Source organism: Cupressus sempervirens, chromosome 10, assembly GCF_028749045.1.
Source record: "Cupressus sempervirens isolate cs-2001-9-10 chromosome 10, ASM2874904v1, whole genome shotgun sequence".
In the NCBI taxonomy this organism is placed as follows: domain Eukaryota; kingdom Viridiplantae; phylum Streptophyta; class Pinopsida; order Cupressales; family Cupressaceae; genus Cupressus; species Cupressus sempervirens.
The window spans coordinates 284382780-284401181 of NC_143127.1; the positions used below are offsets into that span (position 1 = coordinate 284382780).

Sequence of the window (18402 nt, forward strand, 5' to 3'; positions counted from 1 at the left end):
TCTCGGTCACCCATATTGCTGTTTTGATCAAAGAATACCTCCGCTGTGTCTGTATGACTGGATTCTATATCCCCCTGTACGGATGAACTAGACTGTTTGTTTTGCAGGTCTGAACTCCTACTTTGTCTTGCTCTGGTATTGCGGAAATTGTAAGGCCCCTGTCGCATGCTCAAACATAAATGCTCTGATTTTAGTGTTTTGACATTTCATCAAACACTTTCCCCTCTATCCGCCAGTTCCAAATTTCCTATGAGACCTCCACAGGATGGCAAGACTTATAGCTCTGATACCACTGTAATATCCTCCCCTGATTTGAACTTTGACTTGTAGAAATTTAACTTAAGGAATATTGTCAAACACTTTGTATGCAAACTCATAAGCTGATTTCCTCAATAAATTGCTTTCCAATGAGTAGATTACGAACAACTATGAAGTGACATTAAAATGCATAATACACATCATAACATTTTCACAAACACTTGGCACACATTCAACAGTATATGAAAAATCTGGAAACTCTTTCAATCTGCTGATAAAGGGTGATTTTTAAATGTAGATGTGCACTTACAGCTGCCTTAAAGGCTGCAACAACTATTCAGACTTGTATTCAACAATTATTATGCAAAGTATCAAAATTTGACAGAAGAAACCTAGAATTAGTTGCCGTAGTATTTTGAAGATGTAGTCAACAGCCTTCCAAACTTCTAATCAGCCGGAAAAACAAGTAAACTTGATACCAACACTGTTCACGCCGTACTGTAGCAAAATACTATTCATGCCAACTGTAGCAAAATACTGTTCATGCAGCACTATAGCAATAACTATCTTCAGATCTGCACCTCAAACCCTTGTAAATTTCTTTATGCGAACGCCCCAAATGAAACCCAGTGTATTTCCTGAAGTGAAAACACCCTTGATCCTCCTGAATGTGTCTTCCAACAGCAAAGAGAATGCTAGCAAAGAGGGATTCCGTCCTCCAAGCCCGATAATCAGATATCCAACAACATAACATTAATCTTCATCCAAGCATACAAAAAAAAAGCTCTTCCATTTCTTTTATAGTGTTCTCACAAGAGCTCAATCCTTCGTTTTCTCAATGTGGGATAAAACATAACTCCCTTTATGTACCTTATGTCTCCAATGTGTTATAAAAATAAAGGGAACTCTTTTAATTTAAATATTTCCCACAAACTATAGTCTATGCATTAATAAAGTTAAATATTTAAATTTAACTTTATAAAATGGCTTTATCAATGCATAACAAATCTTATCAATGATAAATAAGTTTTCCTGTCGATTTTAAACAAATACCATCGACATACCACTGTGACTGAATGTCCGGCCATGTCCAAGATGACTTACTATAAATAGTAAGTATGCCCAAAGTTGCCTCAGAACCCTTCAGAAAGACCTGCAACTGAAACTGTCTAGGCCAAATGGCCTCTAAGCCCCTTTAATGTCCTAGTTAGCCTACGGGACTGTGGGGAAATAGGCTAACGACAACATCATGCTATGAATGCTAGAAAGGGGACATTACAGATATTTTGTAGACCATTACTCAGAGTATTGGATGAATATTATATGTTAATATTCTGGAGGCCAATACTCATGATATCAAATGTGATATCAAAATGGTGGATTTCTTTTGATCAAAGATATCCTTAAAATTTGTCATTCCTAATATTACCAATGGTGCAATATATGTCTTGTGTTTATCCTCCCTAGCTAAGAGGGAGTGTTGATGTTTGGTAGCTTCAACTGGATAAACCTAGATATAATTATATATGGGATATAATTTATATGTGTGTGTGTGTGTGTTCATCATATATGAAATATATAAGTTATTGTTATATGAGAGAAAATAATATAATATATATAACTATGATTATATTTGTTATTATATTAATTATCTAATTAACGAATAGACATATCCCACAAAGGGAGATGTCTTTTCATGGCTTATTCTCAACATAAATAAGAGATCATTGTCATTTGGGAAACACATACCAGCACAACTAGCAGTGCAGTTAAACTTGCAGCAATCCTAAAAACTAACAGTATTACAGAACACAGAAACGGAAGCACTTATCAAGGAAAATTCAGGCAAGAAATAGTAAAAACATTGGGATAAGATTTATTGTGGGTTTGCAAGAAATGGTATGAAAAACATCCAGTGTAACCCCAATACTGGAGTACATCAGGATGGGGGGACGTCGGGATGAGTTTCCGGTACAGGGAAAAATGGGCCTCATTTTCGAGAAGACAGGGAGACGGCTAGGGGACGACAGTAAGTGGTGAACGAGAGAGGTACGAGCATTGTATAGTATATATATAGAACTTGAAATGCTAGTTATGAAATGATGTTTCAGTAAAACATACCAAATTAAAATTCTCGAATATAGCAAAATTACAACAAGAACTAGAATCATTGAACATTCAACATAGTAACATATTGCATACCCAATAGTAACATTAAAAAATCCAAATTCAAATAGAAATTCAAGTACCCATTCTAGCGATGGCATGTTTGTGGAATGGCAGAGGTGGGGGTACTTGGGTACTCAAGAAACCAATGCGTGGACGTCTTGGGGATGGTGTGCAAGTCCCCGCGTTACACTGAAAATATCAAAAACTTCTGTAAACTATTGAAAATAGTGTTGTAAAGCTTAGGGAACTATGGTTTTTGGGACCACCTATATCCTTCAAGAAAGGTGGGTTCTATAGCCAAAAACTTCTGGAAAAAGTTTTGAGAATGGTTAGGAAATATTGGAAAGATGGAAACTATCTTAAATATAGCTAGACATAGCATAAACCTTTCTACAAGATTATGGCTCTTCTTAAATTCTTTGGACAAGGTAAATGATTCAATATCAAAACAAATATCTAGCTTGAAAATGTATAATGTGATGAAGAGGTCTATGCCATTTCGGTTTTGGGGAACTATCTATTATGAAGTAGTTGCATTCAACCTTCATGTGACCAAACTTGTGACGATAGTTGCATTGAATGTTCTTTCGGGAGCCTTCTAAAGCTAGAGCAAAGGACTTCAAGACTACTGAGACTTGTCTTTATCCTTCTGAAAAGATTTAGCAGCAAAGGCTTGCTCTATGGAGGTAGAGCTCGAACTACTACCGAACTGTTGTTTCCATCGATCTTGTTGAAGCAGAAGTGTGCAAAGATCCATGAACTTCAGATCAACACCAGAAGACGTGATGTTGAGAATCTCGATAAAATGCTTGTAGGACTTCAGCAAACTCCGGAGAGTGATAACAACAATGTCCTCTTCCTCCTTTTTGCAACCCAATGGCAAGCAACTAATCATGGATTTCCTGAATCTTATTCAAGAGAACCCGAAGTGATGCTCACTTATCCATGATAATAGAAAACAGAGTGTTCTCCAAGAAGAATCCTCTGCTTTTGTCAGAAGTCTCATGAAAATTTTTGAGATGTGCCCATATCTCGACAGCTATCTTGCCAAATGGAATCTGAGAGAGTTGATCATCAGCTACAGATAATTTGAGAAGCATCACCACCTCCCAATTATTCAAATCCCATGTATTCTAATCAGCACCAGTGGCAGTCTGACGTTGTGTAACACCCAGAACAATCTAATCAAAATTTCGATATTCAAAAATTGTTATCATCCATTGCTTCCAAGTGCCATAATTCCAACTATTGAATTTGGAATTGCTCTCAAGCAGAATATTAGTCAATGTAACATAGCACATTTCTCAATGAAAAAGTGTGAAAATTTGCAAAGGCACGTTCTTCAAGGAAAAAATGGAGAACCAAAAAATTTGAAAGGTGACATAGAAGAGAGCTTGAAAAACCCAGAAAGAATGTTGTTGATTTCAAAATTTGCTAGCTTGAAAATTAAGGCACAAAAATCAAGGCACCCAAAAAAATCGAATGACAACCCAATTGAGCTCTCGAAAAACCCACCAAGAATGTTAAATTAGAAAAATAATTTTGAGCCCAAAAATGAGGGTTTCGAACAGAAAAATCCTAGGCTGAAAAAAACTTGAAATCAATGTCGAATCTACAGCAAAAAAAACAATTTCTGGGCGCGAATCTATTACTAAGGGTTGTAAGAAACCCTTGGCGTCGCGTCGCTCCCAAACCTTAGACATGTAGAAAAATCGAATGAAAATGCCCAAAAAACCAGTGTAACCCGGATGCGCGCACCCAAGTCAAAAACATCCCTAGTGCGAGTACTTCACGCCCCTGAGTACCCCCACCACGGCCTAAACACTACCGCACCGCGGCCACAACGGTCTAAGCACCCAAGTGGGACACAGGGACACGGATGCGTTCAAGGTGCGAGGGTGCGCCCAAGTGTGCGAGGGGTGCCCCCAACATGTTGCATGAAGGGTAAAAGAATAAAAGTTTTTTGCTTTTGTTTTTGTTGTTTTTTATGCATGGGAACTTTTTTAATTCATATTTGAACAATGAATTTTCAAACCTTCATCTTTGTCATTTGACAATTTGATAGTCAATGGTTGATTTACATGGTACACCGTATGCTTTATATTTTTCATTTATCATTATCATTATTATGTTTAAAAGTTTTAGTATTTATAATTTTACTAAGTTCAATGGTCATTGGTAATGATTATGAAGTTTCAAGTTTCAAGTTCGAACTTATGGTTCGTGAATCGCAATTCAATATTCTATATTGAACTATATTTGGTATGTTATATTTAAGAATCATTTCATAATTAACATTTTCAATCATATATGTCTAATATGCAACCTCACCCCCCCTCCCCTCGCTGTCCCCAAATTGAGGCCCTTTTTCTTCCTGCACCTGAAACTCATCCCGATGTCCCCCCGCACCACAACGCTAGTGTTACACAACAAAAAAAAGTCACGTTTTTCAAAAATGGCCAAAAAAAAATGTGAATATTGGTCGTCAATATTCTCAAACAAAATAGTTTCAAAAATTAGGTCTAATAATTTCAAAAAAGAACTTATTATTTTTTAGAAAATTTAAAGAAGTGGCTCTGATACCATATTACGAAGTAATTGGTAAAACACTTGCTTGTTATTAACAAAGACTGAAAGGTCTATATATACAAAAGAATAAAGCAATGTCTCCTTAGGAAACGATCGTTAAGAATAGAAATATTATATTCTAGCTAAAAGAAAGCTAACAACTAACTACAACTAACTAAATATTAGAAACATTCTAATATTAACAATAGATTACAAACAGATAACCATTAACTAATTATAGAAGCTTATCTATTAGTGTAATACTATCAAGTTCAGCACTCAATGCATGCATTTGTGTTTTTATCTTTTCTGAAAGTGTTATTTCTAAAAATATAGACTCTTCACAAGTCTGATCTGTTTGGATAGGTGTAATGTCCCCCCTACTGAGACTTGACTTGATTTACCCTAAAATTCGCAACTAGTTTTGGTATTGCACTTGGAAATGGCAATTTACTTAATTCCTATAATGTTCCTTGCTTCTCAATGATTAACATAAATCACTATGCATTTAAATGAGATAAAACTTTTATGCCATTTTTTACCCAATTATGGAAGACTCGTGTAAATAACATTTCTTTGCTATATATATTTTGAACCTCACTATAAAAATTCCATAAAAAACACTTGAAGTATATTACGATAATAGATAATCATTTATTATTAGATAATGGTAATCTATTGTAAATACCTAGTTAGCTTTCACTTTTTAGTTTTCTCTGTTAGAATAGAATGTTTATATTCTTTACGATTGTTTCCTAAGGAAACATCATTTTATTCTTTTGTATATATTGACCTTACGGTCTCTATTAATAACATGCAAGTATTTACCAAGTACTTTGTAACATGGCATTAGAGCCAATGCTTCAATTTTTTCAAAAATTTCATAATTTCTCTTGAAATTATCTGCTCTCAATTTTCAAAATTATTTTTGATTGCATTATAGGGTTTCCAGATTTTTGAGAAACTCCTGTAATCTTTCTTGGCTAAGGTTTGAGAATCTAAAAAATTGCAGATCTAGAGGTCTTTTTTTCTGCAACTTGAATCTACAAATCGCAACTAGATATTTTTTGCAGCAAATCGCGATTTCCTTTGGTCATTTGCAAATCACGACCTAATATCGCATCTAAAAACCTTACGGAGCTCATGATATTTCTAGTGTTTTTCAGTCATTTTGAGCGCCTGATAACTGCTAGTTTTTCATACCCAAAACTGGAAAAATTTGTGCCTGATAACTGCTCGTTTTTGCATGGCCTTTGGGCGTCGAGTTTATGAGTTTATCAGCATCCTTCCTCCTCCATACTATTATGACTTCCTTCCAGCATTGGTCGTCTGTTCAAACTACCTTTTTTTAGCCCAATTTCAGTAACTTTTTTGCTCAAAACTGCCATTATTTGGAGGTTTTTCGCAGCCGGCTAGGGTTTTGCTCGAAACCTTAATTTTTCGTACTAGATCCAAATTTTTTACAGATTCTTGGTGGGTTTTTCAAAAGCTCAACTGGTTGTCGAATTTCTTTGGGTGCCTCGATTTTTGAGCCAGCGGATCCAGAAATCGACAATATATTCCTTCTAATTTTTTGTGCTCTATTCTGGGCCACTCTAATTTTTTTTGGGCCTTCTTTTTTTGCCTCGAAGAACGTGCCTTCACAGATTTTCAATTTTCCATTAAAAAAATGCCATGGCATCTCTAACAAACATTCTGCTCGTGCACAACTCCAAATTCAACAGTTGAAGTTATGGCAGTTGGAAGCAGCAGATCATTGCCATTTTTGAACATCAAAACACCAATCAGCTTGTACTACGTGTTACGAAGCATCTGACTACTTCTAGTCCTGATCAGGATACATGGGATTTGAATAATCGAGAGGTAGTGATGCTTCTCAAATTATTCGTGGCTCATGATCAACTTTCTCAGACTCCATCCGACAATACAGCTGTCGAGATCTAGACACATCTCAAAGGTCTTCACGAGACTTCTAACAAAAGCAAAGTTTTCTTTCTGATAATCACTTTGTTTTCTATTGTCATGGATGAGCGCACCTCGCTCCAGGCACACCTGAATCAGATTAAGGAAATCCATGATCAATTACTTGCTATCAGTCGCAAGATGGAGGAAGAGGATATTGTAGTTATCATTCTTCGAAGTTTACCAAAGTCCTATGAGCATTTTATCGAGACTCTCAACATCACATCTTCTCGTGTTGATTTGAAGTTCAGTGATCTCTGCACACTGTTGCTTCAGCAAGATCGGTGGAAACAATTGTTCAATAGCAGCTCCACCTCCACCTCCACAGAGCAAGCCTTTTCTACGAAATCCTTTTAGAAGGATAAAGGCAAGTTTCAACAGCCATCTCAACAAAAGTCTTATGCTCCACCATCAGATGGTTCCCTAAAGAAGAACATTCAATGCAACTACTGCCACAAGTTTGGACACATGAAGGTTGAATGTCAAAAACACTTAGCTACACAATCTAAGCAATCATGTTTGCAACCCAAAGCGAACAGTGCAGAGCAGCCGGAGTCTGCCTTTTACGCCTTCATGGCTAAAAGACCTACAGATCATGTGAAGTTGTCTACCTAGTACATTGATTCAGGTGCCTCTCATCATTTCCCTCACCGCAAAGATTGGTTTACTAACTACCACCCTTATTCAAACTCTTGTTTTTGGTGGCGGAGAAGAATACACAGTTGTCAGCAAAGGCAACATTCAGATTCAGTCTGCTAAGAGGAGCCTCATATTCCTCGATGTGTACTACATTCCAAGGATGAAACTAAATCTATTCTCAGTCAGTCAATTGTTGCGACATTCTCCATACTTGGATGTCACCTTCAGTTCACATCAGTGCACCATTACTAATTGGGCAACTCAGTCTACTGTTGCAGTGAGTCTTGAGGATCATGGTCTTTTCAGACTTACTGATTCTAATGATTCTCAAGACTTAGCTATTACTACTTGGCGATCTTTTGTCAACACACTTTGGCATCAGCGATATGGGCACTTAAATGTGCATTATCTCTCACAGCTTGCTCAAGATGAGCTTGTTCTTGGATTGCTAGAGATTCAGACTCAACAGCTTGGAGTTTGTGATGCATGTCAAGCTGGGAAGCAACATCGCACACCTTTCACCAGTGGCGATTCATGGCGAGCTTCTCAAGTACTTCAGCTTGTTCATGTCGATATCTGCGGCCCTATGGCCACTCCTTCTGTTCTTGGGTCCATGTATTTTTTGTTGTTTGTTGATCATTTCAGTAAAAAAATGTGGATGTATTTCCTTTAAAAGAAAACAGATGCATTTCTTGTATTTCAAAAGTTACCTTTAGTTGAAAAAGAGTCTAGGAAATCTATTATATATCTAAGATCAGATAATTGGGGGGGGTGGGGGGGAATTTGTTCTAATGTTTTCTCTAGCTTCTTGGATACACATGGCATCAAACACCAGTTAACAACACCCCACACACCACAACAGAATAGTGTACTTGAACGTCGGTACAGAACAATCACCAAGATGGCTTGATCCATGCTCGAACACAGACATGTTCCGAAAAAGTTTTGGGCAGAAGCAGTTAACACTGCAGTTTATCTGCTGAACCAGTCACCTACAGTGGCAGTCAAAGATAAAACTCTGGAGGAGGCCTGGTCAAGTCACAAGCCCAGAATCAATCACCTAAAGGTTTTTGGCTCCCTTGTTTTTGTTTGGATCCTTGATACATCACGCACAAAATTGGATGCCAAGAGTCAAAAACTCATGCTTGCTGGATACAGTAGTCTTCACAAAGCCTACCACCTGATCAATGTTGAGACATCTTGTCTTATCTACAATCGTGATGTAGTCTTTGATGAGCAGTGACCATTCGTGCCTGTTTCTCCTGTTCCTGATCCAACAAACCAGCCTATGAAGGCTCATGATTTGGGAGTTCGGCTTCCATTAGGTCCACCTGATTAGAGGGCTTCAATAGCTCCTATAGCTCCAATTATACCAATGATCCTTGTACAGACACCTTCGGCTTCTCTTGCAAGATCACCTCACTTTGTAGATGCTTCACTTGAGTTTGACCCAGATTCTTCTCATGAACTTGATCATCACGCATCTCCTAATACTACTGTTGGTCATTCTCCTATTCGGCCTAACTGGTGAGCTAAGGCACTTACTGATCTTCATGATGATGAGCTCATTGATGGGAGAACTACTCGGCCAAAGAACAAAACTATAGAGTGTTAATCTTGCTCTAATGGCCAACATTCACAGTGTGTTTGAACCTCAAACATATTCCAAGGCTAAAGGAATTCCAGAGTGGTAACAAGGCATGACATTTGAACACCAAAGCCTACTTAAAAACAACACCTGGGTCCTTTCTGATCTTCCACCCAGGAAAATATCCATTGGCTGCAAATGGGTTTACAAAATCAAATACAAATCGGATGGTACTTTGGATAAGTACAAAGCTCGTTTAGTGGCGAAGGGCTTTTCTTAGCGTCAGGGCATTGATTATGAGGAGACCTTTGCTCCTACTACAAAGATGAGTACCATCAGATTAGTCCTAGTATGGCAGCACAGTTTGGCTAGAAGGTCCATCAGATGAACGTCAACAGTGCTTTCCTGAATGGTGATCTCCATGAAGAGGTCTACATTACACAACCTTCTAGTTTCAAGGTTGCTAGTAAAGACAATCAAGTTCTCAGATTGGTAAAAGCTCTCTATGGCTTGAAGCAGGCCCCTTGGGCATGGTACATAAAAATTGATAAGTAACTCAGTGATCAAGGCTTCAAGAGAAGTTCTTCAGACTCAAATATGTACATCAAGACTACTGATAGTGAGATCATCCTTCTGGTTATTTATGTGGATGATTTGATCATCACTGGCAATTCGGCATCTTTGATTCAGGGAATCAAACAGAATTTATGCCAGTCTTTTGATATGACTGACCTTGGGCTCATGCATTATTGCCTAGGTGTTGAAGTTTGGCAACAGTCTTCCGATATATTCATCTCTCAGTCCATATGTGTCAGGGCCCTATTAGACAAATTCTGTGTGCAAGATTGCAAGACTGAATCTACACCTATGCAGAAAAGTCTCAAATTTTGTGTGAGTTATCAGCAAAGTCCGATTCTCCTTCCATTGATGATACTACATATAGGCAACTAGTAGGCAACCTCATCTACCTCTCTGCTACTAGGCCTGATATCAACTTCGTAGTTAGCTATATTTCACACTTTATGACAGCTCCCAAGGCTGATCATTGGATGGCGGCAAAGTGTGTGCTTTGTTCTGTGAAGGGCACTTCAGATTATGGACTTCTATACTCTCGAAGTTCTAATCCCAAACTCAATGGGTTCACAAATTCAAATTGGGCAGGCTCTGTTGATGATAAAAAGTCAATTTCTAGACATGTGTTTAGTTTGGGATCCGATGCAGTCACATGGACCAATAAGAAGCAACAGGTACTTTCTCTCTCCTCTAAAAAGGCCGAATACAAAGGCACTGTTAATACCAGATGTGAAGTTGTTTGGCTTCGTCAGATGCTTGGGGATATGCAATGTCACTAGCAAGACCAACTACTCTATTTGTTGATAACGAGGGCGTTATCAAGTTAGCACGAAATTCAGTCTTCAATGAACGAACCAAGCATGTGGATGTTCACTGTCATTACATATGACAGTTGGTTGAAGATAGGACTATAGATTTGCAATATGTTCCTACCACAAATCAGACTATAGACATTCTCACCAAGCCTCTTGGTCTTGATAAGTTTGTCAAATTCAGAGGACAGCTTGGTGTTCTAGATAGATTAACCATTAAGGGAGGGTATTACGATAATAGATAATCGTCTATTATTAATGAATGGTAATCTATTGTAAATATCTAATTAGCTTTAAGTTAGCTTTTGCTTTTCTAGCTTTCTCTGTTAGAATAGAATGTTTCTATTCTTTACAACCATTTCCTAAAGAAACATTGTTTTATTCTTTTGTATATATTGACCTTTCGATCTCTGTTAATAATATGCAACTATTTATCGATTACTTCATAATAAAATATTCAGTATAATAAAGAATATGTGGAATTGATGCTTAGAATTTTTATCCTCCTACCCATGTCGAAGCCTCATTCTGAATTCCAACAGGCAATACCATGCTTAAAATATGATTAATATATCATCTTCATGAAAATGTATTTGCCCTGAAAACACCAGGATAACTATTTCCCAAAAAAAGTGCCAATAGAAGTCTTTTTAAAAGAGGTGAAGATAATATCATCGCACTCTCTGGTTTCAGATAGAATAACCTACAACAGAATCATTTTTTCAGAAACATGGGAAATTTCTAGGTATAAACAGATATTTATAAAAATTAGTTGACATTTCTATATGGGCTTGGGAGTAAATGAAACATAAATACACCACATAACATGAGAACATGAACATGCTACTCTCAGAAAACAAGAGCTCAATTTAAACTGACATAGATCTTAAGCTAAATGGCAAATTTCTGGTAAACATTTAAACCAAAATATTGTTGCTAAACATTTAAATTTTGTATTTCTCTATATAAGCACATCAGGATCTATGGCTTCAGTCATTGGAGCTGTAATTCTGGTAGTTAAGCCCAATAACTTAAGGAAATGATATTGTTCTAGTGGATACGGAAAATCAACAAGAACTAAGATCATAGAGATCCTCTGCTGACTATGAATTAGGAATCGATATTTATGGAGAACCTTGTTAAATAGATTCTCAAAAATATGATTAATATATCATCTTCATGAAAATGTATTTGCCCTGAAAACACCAGGACAACTATTTCCCAAAAATACATGCCAATAGAAGTCCTTTTAAAAGAGGTGAAGATAATATCATCGCACTCTTTGGTATCTAGTCTCCAACTACTGTAGTAAGCATGTGTCATGTGTCTCCATAATGTCACGAAAATTTAGGGCACTCCAAATTCAAATTCATTAATTGACATGACTCAAACACTAGGACCATTTTATAGCTCCCAAAAATAATTCTGAGTGAAAATGAATATATAATATTTCAGGCAGCTAAGACTGAAACAACTATAAGGTTTCTACCCACCATCCACATATTCACATCTAGTTGAAAGAGATTCTATGGGGCAAAAGTTTATAGCTCCCCAAAATAATTCTGAGTGAAAATGAATATGTAATATTACAGGCAGCTAAGACTGAAACAACTATAAGGTTTCTACCCACCATCCACATAGTCACATCTAGTTGAAAGAGATTCTATGGGGCAAAACAAGAAACAATTATTTGACACTTTTAATAGCTGATCATTTTTCCAACCATAAAATCTTGAATGCAATCCATATAGCTCGTCAAATGGCTTGTTTACTTAATTTCCTTGAAAATGTGGAAGCCCCACATCATGTCGATCACAAAAAATTTGGGTCTGTCTGCCAGACCCCTCTTCGGAGTTGAAAATTATAGTTATTTGTAGAAACATTCTAGGCTTATTAATTTGGGCTGTGAAAAAAAAAAACCTTGTCCGTTGTGTGATAAAGATTTAAAATTAGGCAAAATGCTGCATCCACTTTATTTGGTAGAGGATACCCTTGCAAACCAGGCCTGGTGCAAATCCCTAATAGTCTCGACCAACGTGACACCCTTATGTGGCAGAGTTAAATTCGATTGTCGTGCAAACGAATTAACAATGTTTCGCTGTAAAAAATAATCGACAAATTCAAAAGACGGCGTTTCATGACATCAATGAATTTGAAGATATAATCAGAATTCCTAAGAGATCATAACCGAAGAACATAAATTTTAAATATAGCGTACATCGACATATCATTTGATTTCTCACTTATTTGCTACGGACCATCTTGGTAGCTACAAGGCATATACTGAAGGAATAACCGTCACAACATTTTTGCATAAGGCAGTTATATTGAATCATTTTTGTCATAACTTGCAAGAAAGTTGCCCCGAATAAAATCTAAAACTTTAAAGTATAACAACTAACCTAGAATCTTCAAGCTTGGCGGTAGATTTTCTCTCAACACAAAGAACAATATTGTCAGTCCCGCGAACCCCGACACACGCATTACCCTTGCGGACGGCCTCCAGCGCGTATTCCACCTGAAACAAATGGCCGTCGGGTGAAAATACTGTGATTGCCCTGTCGTATCTTGCCATTCTTCGGATCTACGAAATCAATGCACAAACTCTCAATATGATCTGCACGCCAACCCTATTCCGCAGCAAAAAGCAAATTTTTCAGAAGCAAAAAGCAAGGTCTTTAGAACTATGAAGTGATGTAGAGTGGAGAACAAGCAACCATGTTGAAAACCCTTTTTAAGCTGTTTTTCCTTTTCAACGTAGGTATTCTGTGGAATAACTTAAAAAATAGAGGTTAAAAGTTATAATAGCGACCGTGGTTTCCAAATTGCAACCTACAATTTATAAACAAGGCATGCGCCAAAGTTTCTCCGTTTATGTTTTTATGTTTCACTGAAGTAGCTTTTGTAATGATCTCTATGTGCCTCCAATAGGCGGACAGGCAGATCCCAGGTACGCTTTTTCCTTTTATATTGCATATGACTTTACACCTGTTCAGGCTCCCTTTGTTTCTTCTCCTGGCATTGGTAAGTTTACAACAGTAAAACAATATTAAAAACATATAAACAAGGCATCGGTGGGAATGATATGGTCCTCATGGACGGAACAAACGGGGAAATCACAAATACATCTGCAGATAGGATACTTGTAAAAGTATCATTGACTGATCAACCTATGATAAGAGAGGAACAGTCAGAACTAGATGGGTCCACCTTACATAACACAGGATCTGATAGTAACAGGGTGGCAGAGAATCAGATAGTCAGGGCACCCGTAACAGCAGAACAGCAAACTAGTTTGAAAGAAGCTACGAAACACGACATCTCTGGCAATAGTGGCTTGGTCCTGACATATGGAGATAGTTTAAGGCACAGCAGCATCATCAAGTGGAATCAAGGGAGCTTCCTCATTATTCCAGAACCCTCAGCCGGACACACGAGTTCATTCAATCTTGGAGGGACAAATGGTAATTTGCCCACAAACACTTTGAGCTTATCACAAACCAGCGGACCACTCACAGGAGGCAACTACATCTATGTGAATGCCAAACAATATAAAAGAATAATTAGGCGGAGAAAGATACGAAAGTTTTAAAATGCAAAAAGAGGGAAGTTAGCAACTTTACTTCCGAAACCGATTCCACAAACCCCAGACAGCACAAGGGAGGGAGAACAAAGTCTGAGGCTGACTGAAATCTCTAAAACAATTGAGCAGTTTGATAATATCAGAGATATTAACGGTAAAGGGAAGCCAGATAATTCTCAGGTGATAGACATGGTGGAGGATGGGCTACCGAATAATTACAGCCCCACAAGGACACCTATGACGTGGTATCCAGACATTTTTGTGAATGATTTAGTAGCTATGAAGGAAAGGGTGTGGGCACTTGAGGAGAGGAACCAAATAGAAAGTATCACAATGAAAAGAGTTACTGAAGATAACTGGAAGCTGACAGCGGAGGTCAAGTCACTTAGAGAACAAATTCAAAAATTGCAATTTAATATGGAAAAAGGAGAGTATGAATTAATATTGTTGAAGAAAGAAGTAGGGGAAAAGAGGACAGCAGCAAGTACTATGGGAGAAGGAGAGGCTACAGAAGCAGACAAAAACTCGCAAATGAAAAATATACAAGATGCCATGGCCAATATGGAAATAAAAGAGAATCAACTTAGAGAACAGATTGAAGAAGTTAGATCATGGGCCAACATAGTAAAGGGGCCAGCAAACACTCCTATTGACAACATAGAAAAACAAGTTCGGAGACAGATTAGAGAGGAAAAAGAAAGAAATGAGAAAGCAACAAATATCGTTGTCAAAGGGCTACGAGACTATGGAGAATAAGAGAAAACAACGGATTTAGTTAAAGACTTCTTTAAAGACCAATTAGATTGGCATGGAACAACCATACAATCTCAAAAAATCGGAAAATGGATTAGAGGAGGCAAAGATAGACATGTTAGAGTGACAATGAAGAATATAGGAGATAAAAATAACATTTTCAGCAAGAGGAAGTTTCTTAGAGGCACACGCATATATCTTGATGATGATCTCACCGTAACTCAGCAAGAAGAAAGGAGGAAGGAATGGGAAAAAGTGAAAACAGCAAGAGGAAAAGGCAAGTGGGCGTGGTTACAAGATGGCAAAGCCCAAATCAGCGACAAAATCACATGCAATAAATAGGAACTCGGGCCCACCCAGGAACATTTAACTATAGTTAGCTGGAATTGTAGAGGTTATCCTTGGAGAAGAGGACCTGGGTTAGGGCCGATAGCTAAAGATAATGACATCATTATGCTTACCGAGACTCATGAGCATGATGGATGTAGAGTTCCAGATTTTGAAGGATATAAGAAAGTATCACTATGGAATGAAAAGATAGATAATGGTAAGGGGCATGTAGGCATCACCGTTCTAATAAAAGAAACTTGGAGCAGATTTGTAAACTTAGAGAAAGAAGATGTAAACAAGCAGTATATTTGGATAAAAATAACAGAGAATCAGATTTCTACAAGGGTGGCTATATGTTACTTCGCTCCAAAAGGCTCAAAAATATATAAAAAACATAGGTTGGATCGAGAAGATCCGTTTGTTGCGCTAAAAAAAGACATAACAGCCTTTAGCTCTTTAGGGGAAATAATGTTAATAGGGGATTTCAATGCTAGAACAGCAAACAACCAAACTCTCAATCTTAAGGAGAGTTACAATGAAAGCAGAGATCCAGTTTGGCTCGAAGAAGAAGGGACACAAAAATGGGAAAGATCTTCACAGGATAGCATGGGAAAGATTAATCACTTTGGTGCTGAATTACTAGGATTATGCTGCCTATACAACATGGTTATATGCAATGGTATGGAAAAGTGGCCTAAATCAGGAGGCATCACATGCAAAAGACACAATGGACAAAGTGTTGTTGATTATGTTATATGCTCGCAAGACTATGTCGCAAAGATAATTAACTTTGACATAGAAGATTGCCCCATGGAGTTAAAATCTGATCATAACCCCATCTGGATAAGGGTGACTACTCACTTCAAAGATCAACATATTGTCCCAAAACTTTTACAGAAGAGGAAGATGATTCCGACTGGCAAAGTTTTAATGACACAAGAAAACCATGATACTTTTCAAGACTCTCTTTTGCGGCTGTCTAGGGTTCCGGGAAACCATCTAGAGTCTGAAAAACAACATTTCATGGACAAGGATAATCTTGTTCTTACTATCATTAAAGCATTGGAGGAGTGTAAAAGATCTAGGGCCACAAAAGAAGCCAAGAACACTTTTCCGGCCAATCCTTGGTTTGATGAGGAGTGCAAAATGGCAAAAAGGAATTGGAAAAAGAACATGAACAAAGAAAGTAGAAAAGAGTATAATCAACTGATTAAAAAGAAGAAAGAAGAGTATGTGAACAAGAGAAGAATAGAGTTGATTAATCTTGGTAAAAACAACCCCAGAAAATTTTGGAAAGAGCTTCAGCAGAGAAAAACTCAGATAGTGAATAACATAACAGGAACCAAATGGCTAGAATATGCCAAGACTCTCTACGAATGTGATCTAAGAGAACACAGTATCATGGAAACAGAGACTACGGGGGAGTTATTCAGTGAAAATGATATTATTCAAGGCATAAAAAGGTTAGCTGTTGGTAAAGCGCAAGATATAGATGGGCTACAAGCGGAATACTTAAAATGGGGTGCTGAAATCCTCACACCACAAATCACTAAGATTTTCAACAGTGTCAATAGAGAGGGTTTCCCTGTAAAATGGACTACAAGTGTGGTGATCCCACTCCACAAAAGTGGAGATATAAACAATCCTTCTAATTACCGAACCATCATGATCAATCCACTATTTGGCAAGTTATTTGGTAGTTTGGTAGAACAAAAAATCAGCAACTGGGCTGAAACAGAAGGCAAACGTGCAAAAGGGCAAGCAGGCTTTAGACCAAAACACTCTACTATAGATCACGGCATCACTCTCAGGCATTTGATAGAGAAAGTTTGGGACACTCCGGGGAACGAGGCTTTTTGTTGTTTCGTGGACTTTAAAAAAGCTTTCGACACAGTGCCACGTAATAAACTATGGGATAGAATGGTAGAGTTGGATGTCCCTAAAGAACTTACGTCAGCGGTTTACAGATTATATGAGCAGGTCAAAGCTAAAATCAGAACGACAAAAGGGTTATCAGAAGATTTTGATAGCAACATCGGGGTTAAGCAAGGGTGTCCGCTTTCTCCCACACTATTTGGGCTTTATATTGACAAGTTAGAAGAGTGGATAAACAAGACCAATGGTGAGGGGGTGCAGCTGGCCCACTTCGTGATAAGATTGCTCTTATATGCAGATGATCTCATTATTCTTGCTAGAACAGCTAAAGGTTTGAAAGAGCACTTGAAAGCACTTGAATTTTTTTGCCATGATGTAGGAATGCAAGTTAACACTAGCAAAACCAAAATTATGATCTTCTCACTAAAAAAGAATATTGGCATACAAGACAAGTTTCTGTTTGAAAATAGCCCCCTTGAGATTGTGGAAGAGTACAAATACTTGGGCATCGATTTTCATAACAAACTCAACTGGGATACTTGTAGATCGAAAAGAATCCAAGGGGGCTGGAAGGCGTTATACTCTTTACAAAACAAGTGCAGGAATGCAGAATTATGGGATTGGACGACCATGAAAACTCTGTTTGGTTTGCTGGTCACTCCGGTTATTCTATACGGATGTGAAGTGTGGGGCGGTAGTATGTCCAAACAGAAATGGCGGCAAGTAGAAAGAATTCAAAAACACTTTATCACATGCAATCTTAAAGTCAAGACCACAGTTCCGTATGAAATCCTTTTGGCGGAGGTGGGTTCCTTCCCATTAGAATCCGTCGCATTGACCCGAATGCTAAGCTATTTAAAGAAAACTCAAGGTCTAGAAACACATCGTTGGCCCAAGTTGGTAATAGAGGAAAAACTTAAGAGGCGGAAAAGCACATGGATGAAACAAAATGACAAATGGATGCAAAAATGGGATATCAACATCCAAGCTTGCCCGGATAACATTAAAGAAATAAAAAAGTTTGTCAATGAAAAATTTCGCAATATTCTGTGGACAAGACACATAGGGAGGAAAAAATCTTATTACATTAAAGAATTTAATCCCACTTCTAGTCATGATGAAAAGGCCTATATAAGGGCACCTATTAACTGGAAAGCAAAAATGTTGATGGCACAAATTAGAACTAGTTCACATCAGCTGCGATGTGAAACTGGTAGATGGCAAGTTCCAAAGGAAGAGTGGGCAGACAGAACATGTTTATTTTGCAATATGGGAACAGTGGAGACAGAGCA

The 18402-nt window shown here is 37.7% G+C and overlaps 1 protein-coding gene across 1 annotated transcript in view; it reads right to left on the reverse strand.

The window, feature by feature from the left end:
- The window catches only part of LOC149533761 (proteasome subunit alpha type-7), an 80638-nt gene extending 67366 nt beyond the window's left edge, over positions 1-13272 (reverse strand). Inside the window, exon 1 of the mRNA XM_089803504.1 lies at positions 12972-13272. Within this exon, the coding sequence (XP_089659630.1) occupies positions 12972-13144 (173 nt within the window). The 5' untranslated portion in view covers positions 13145-13272. The remainder of the gene's footprint in view (positions 1-12971) is intronic.
- Between the last annotated feature and the right edge of the window lie 5130 nt (positions 13273-18402).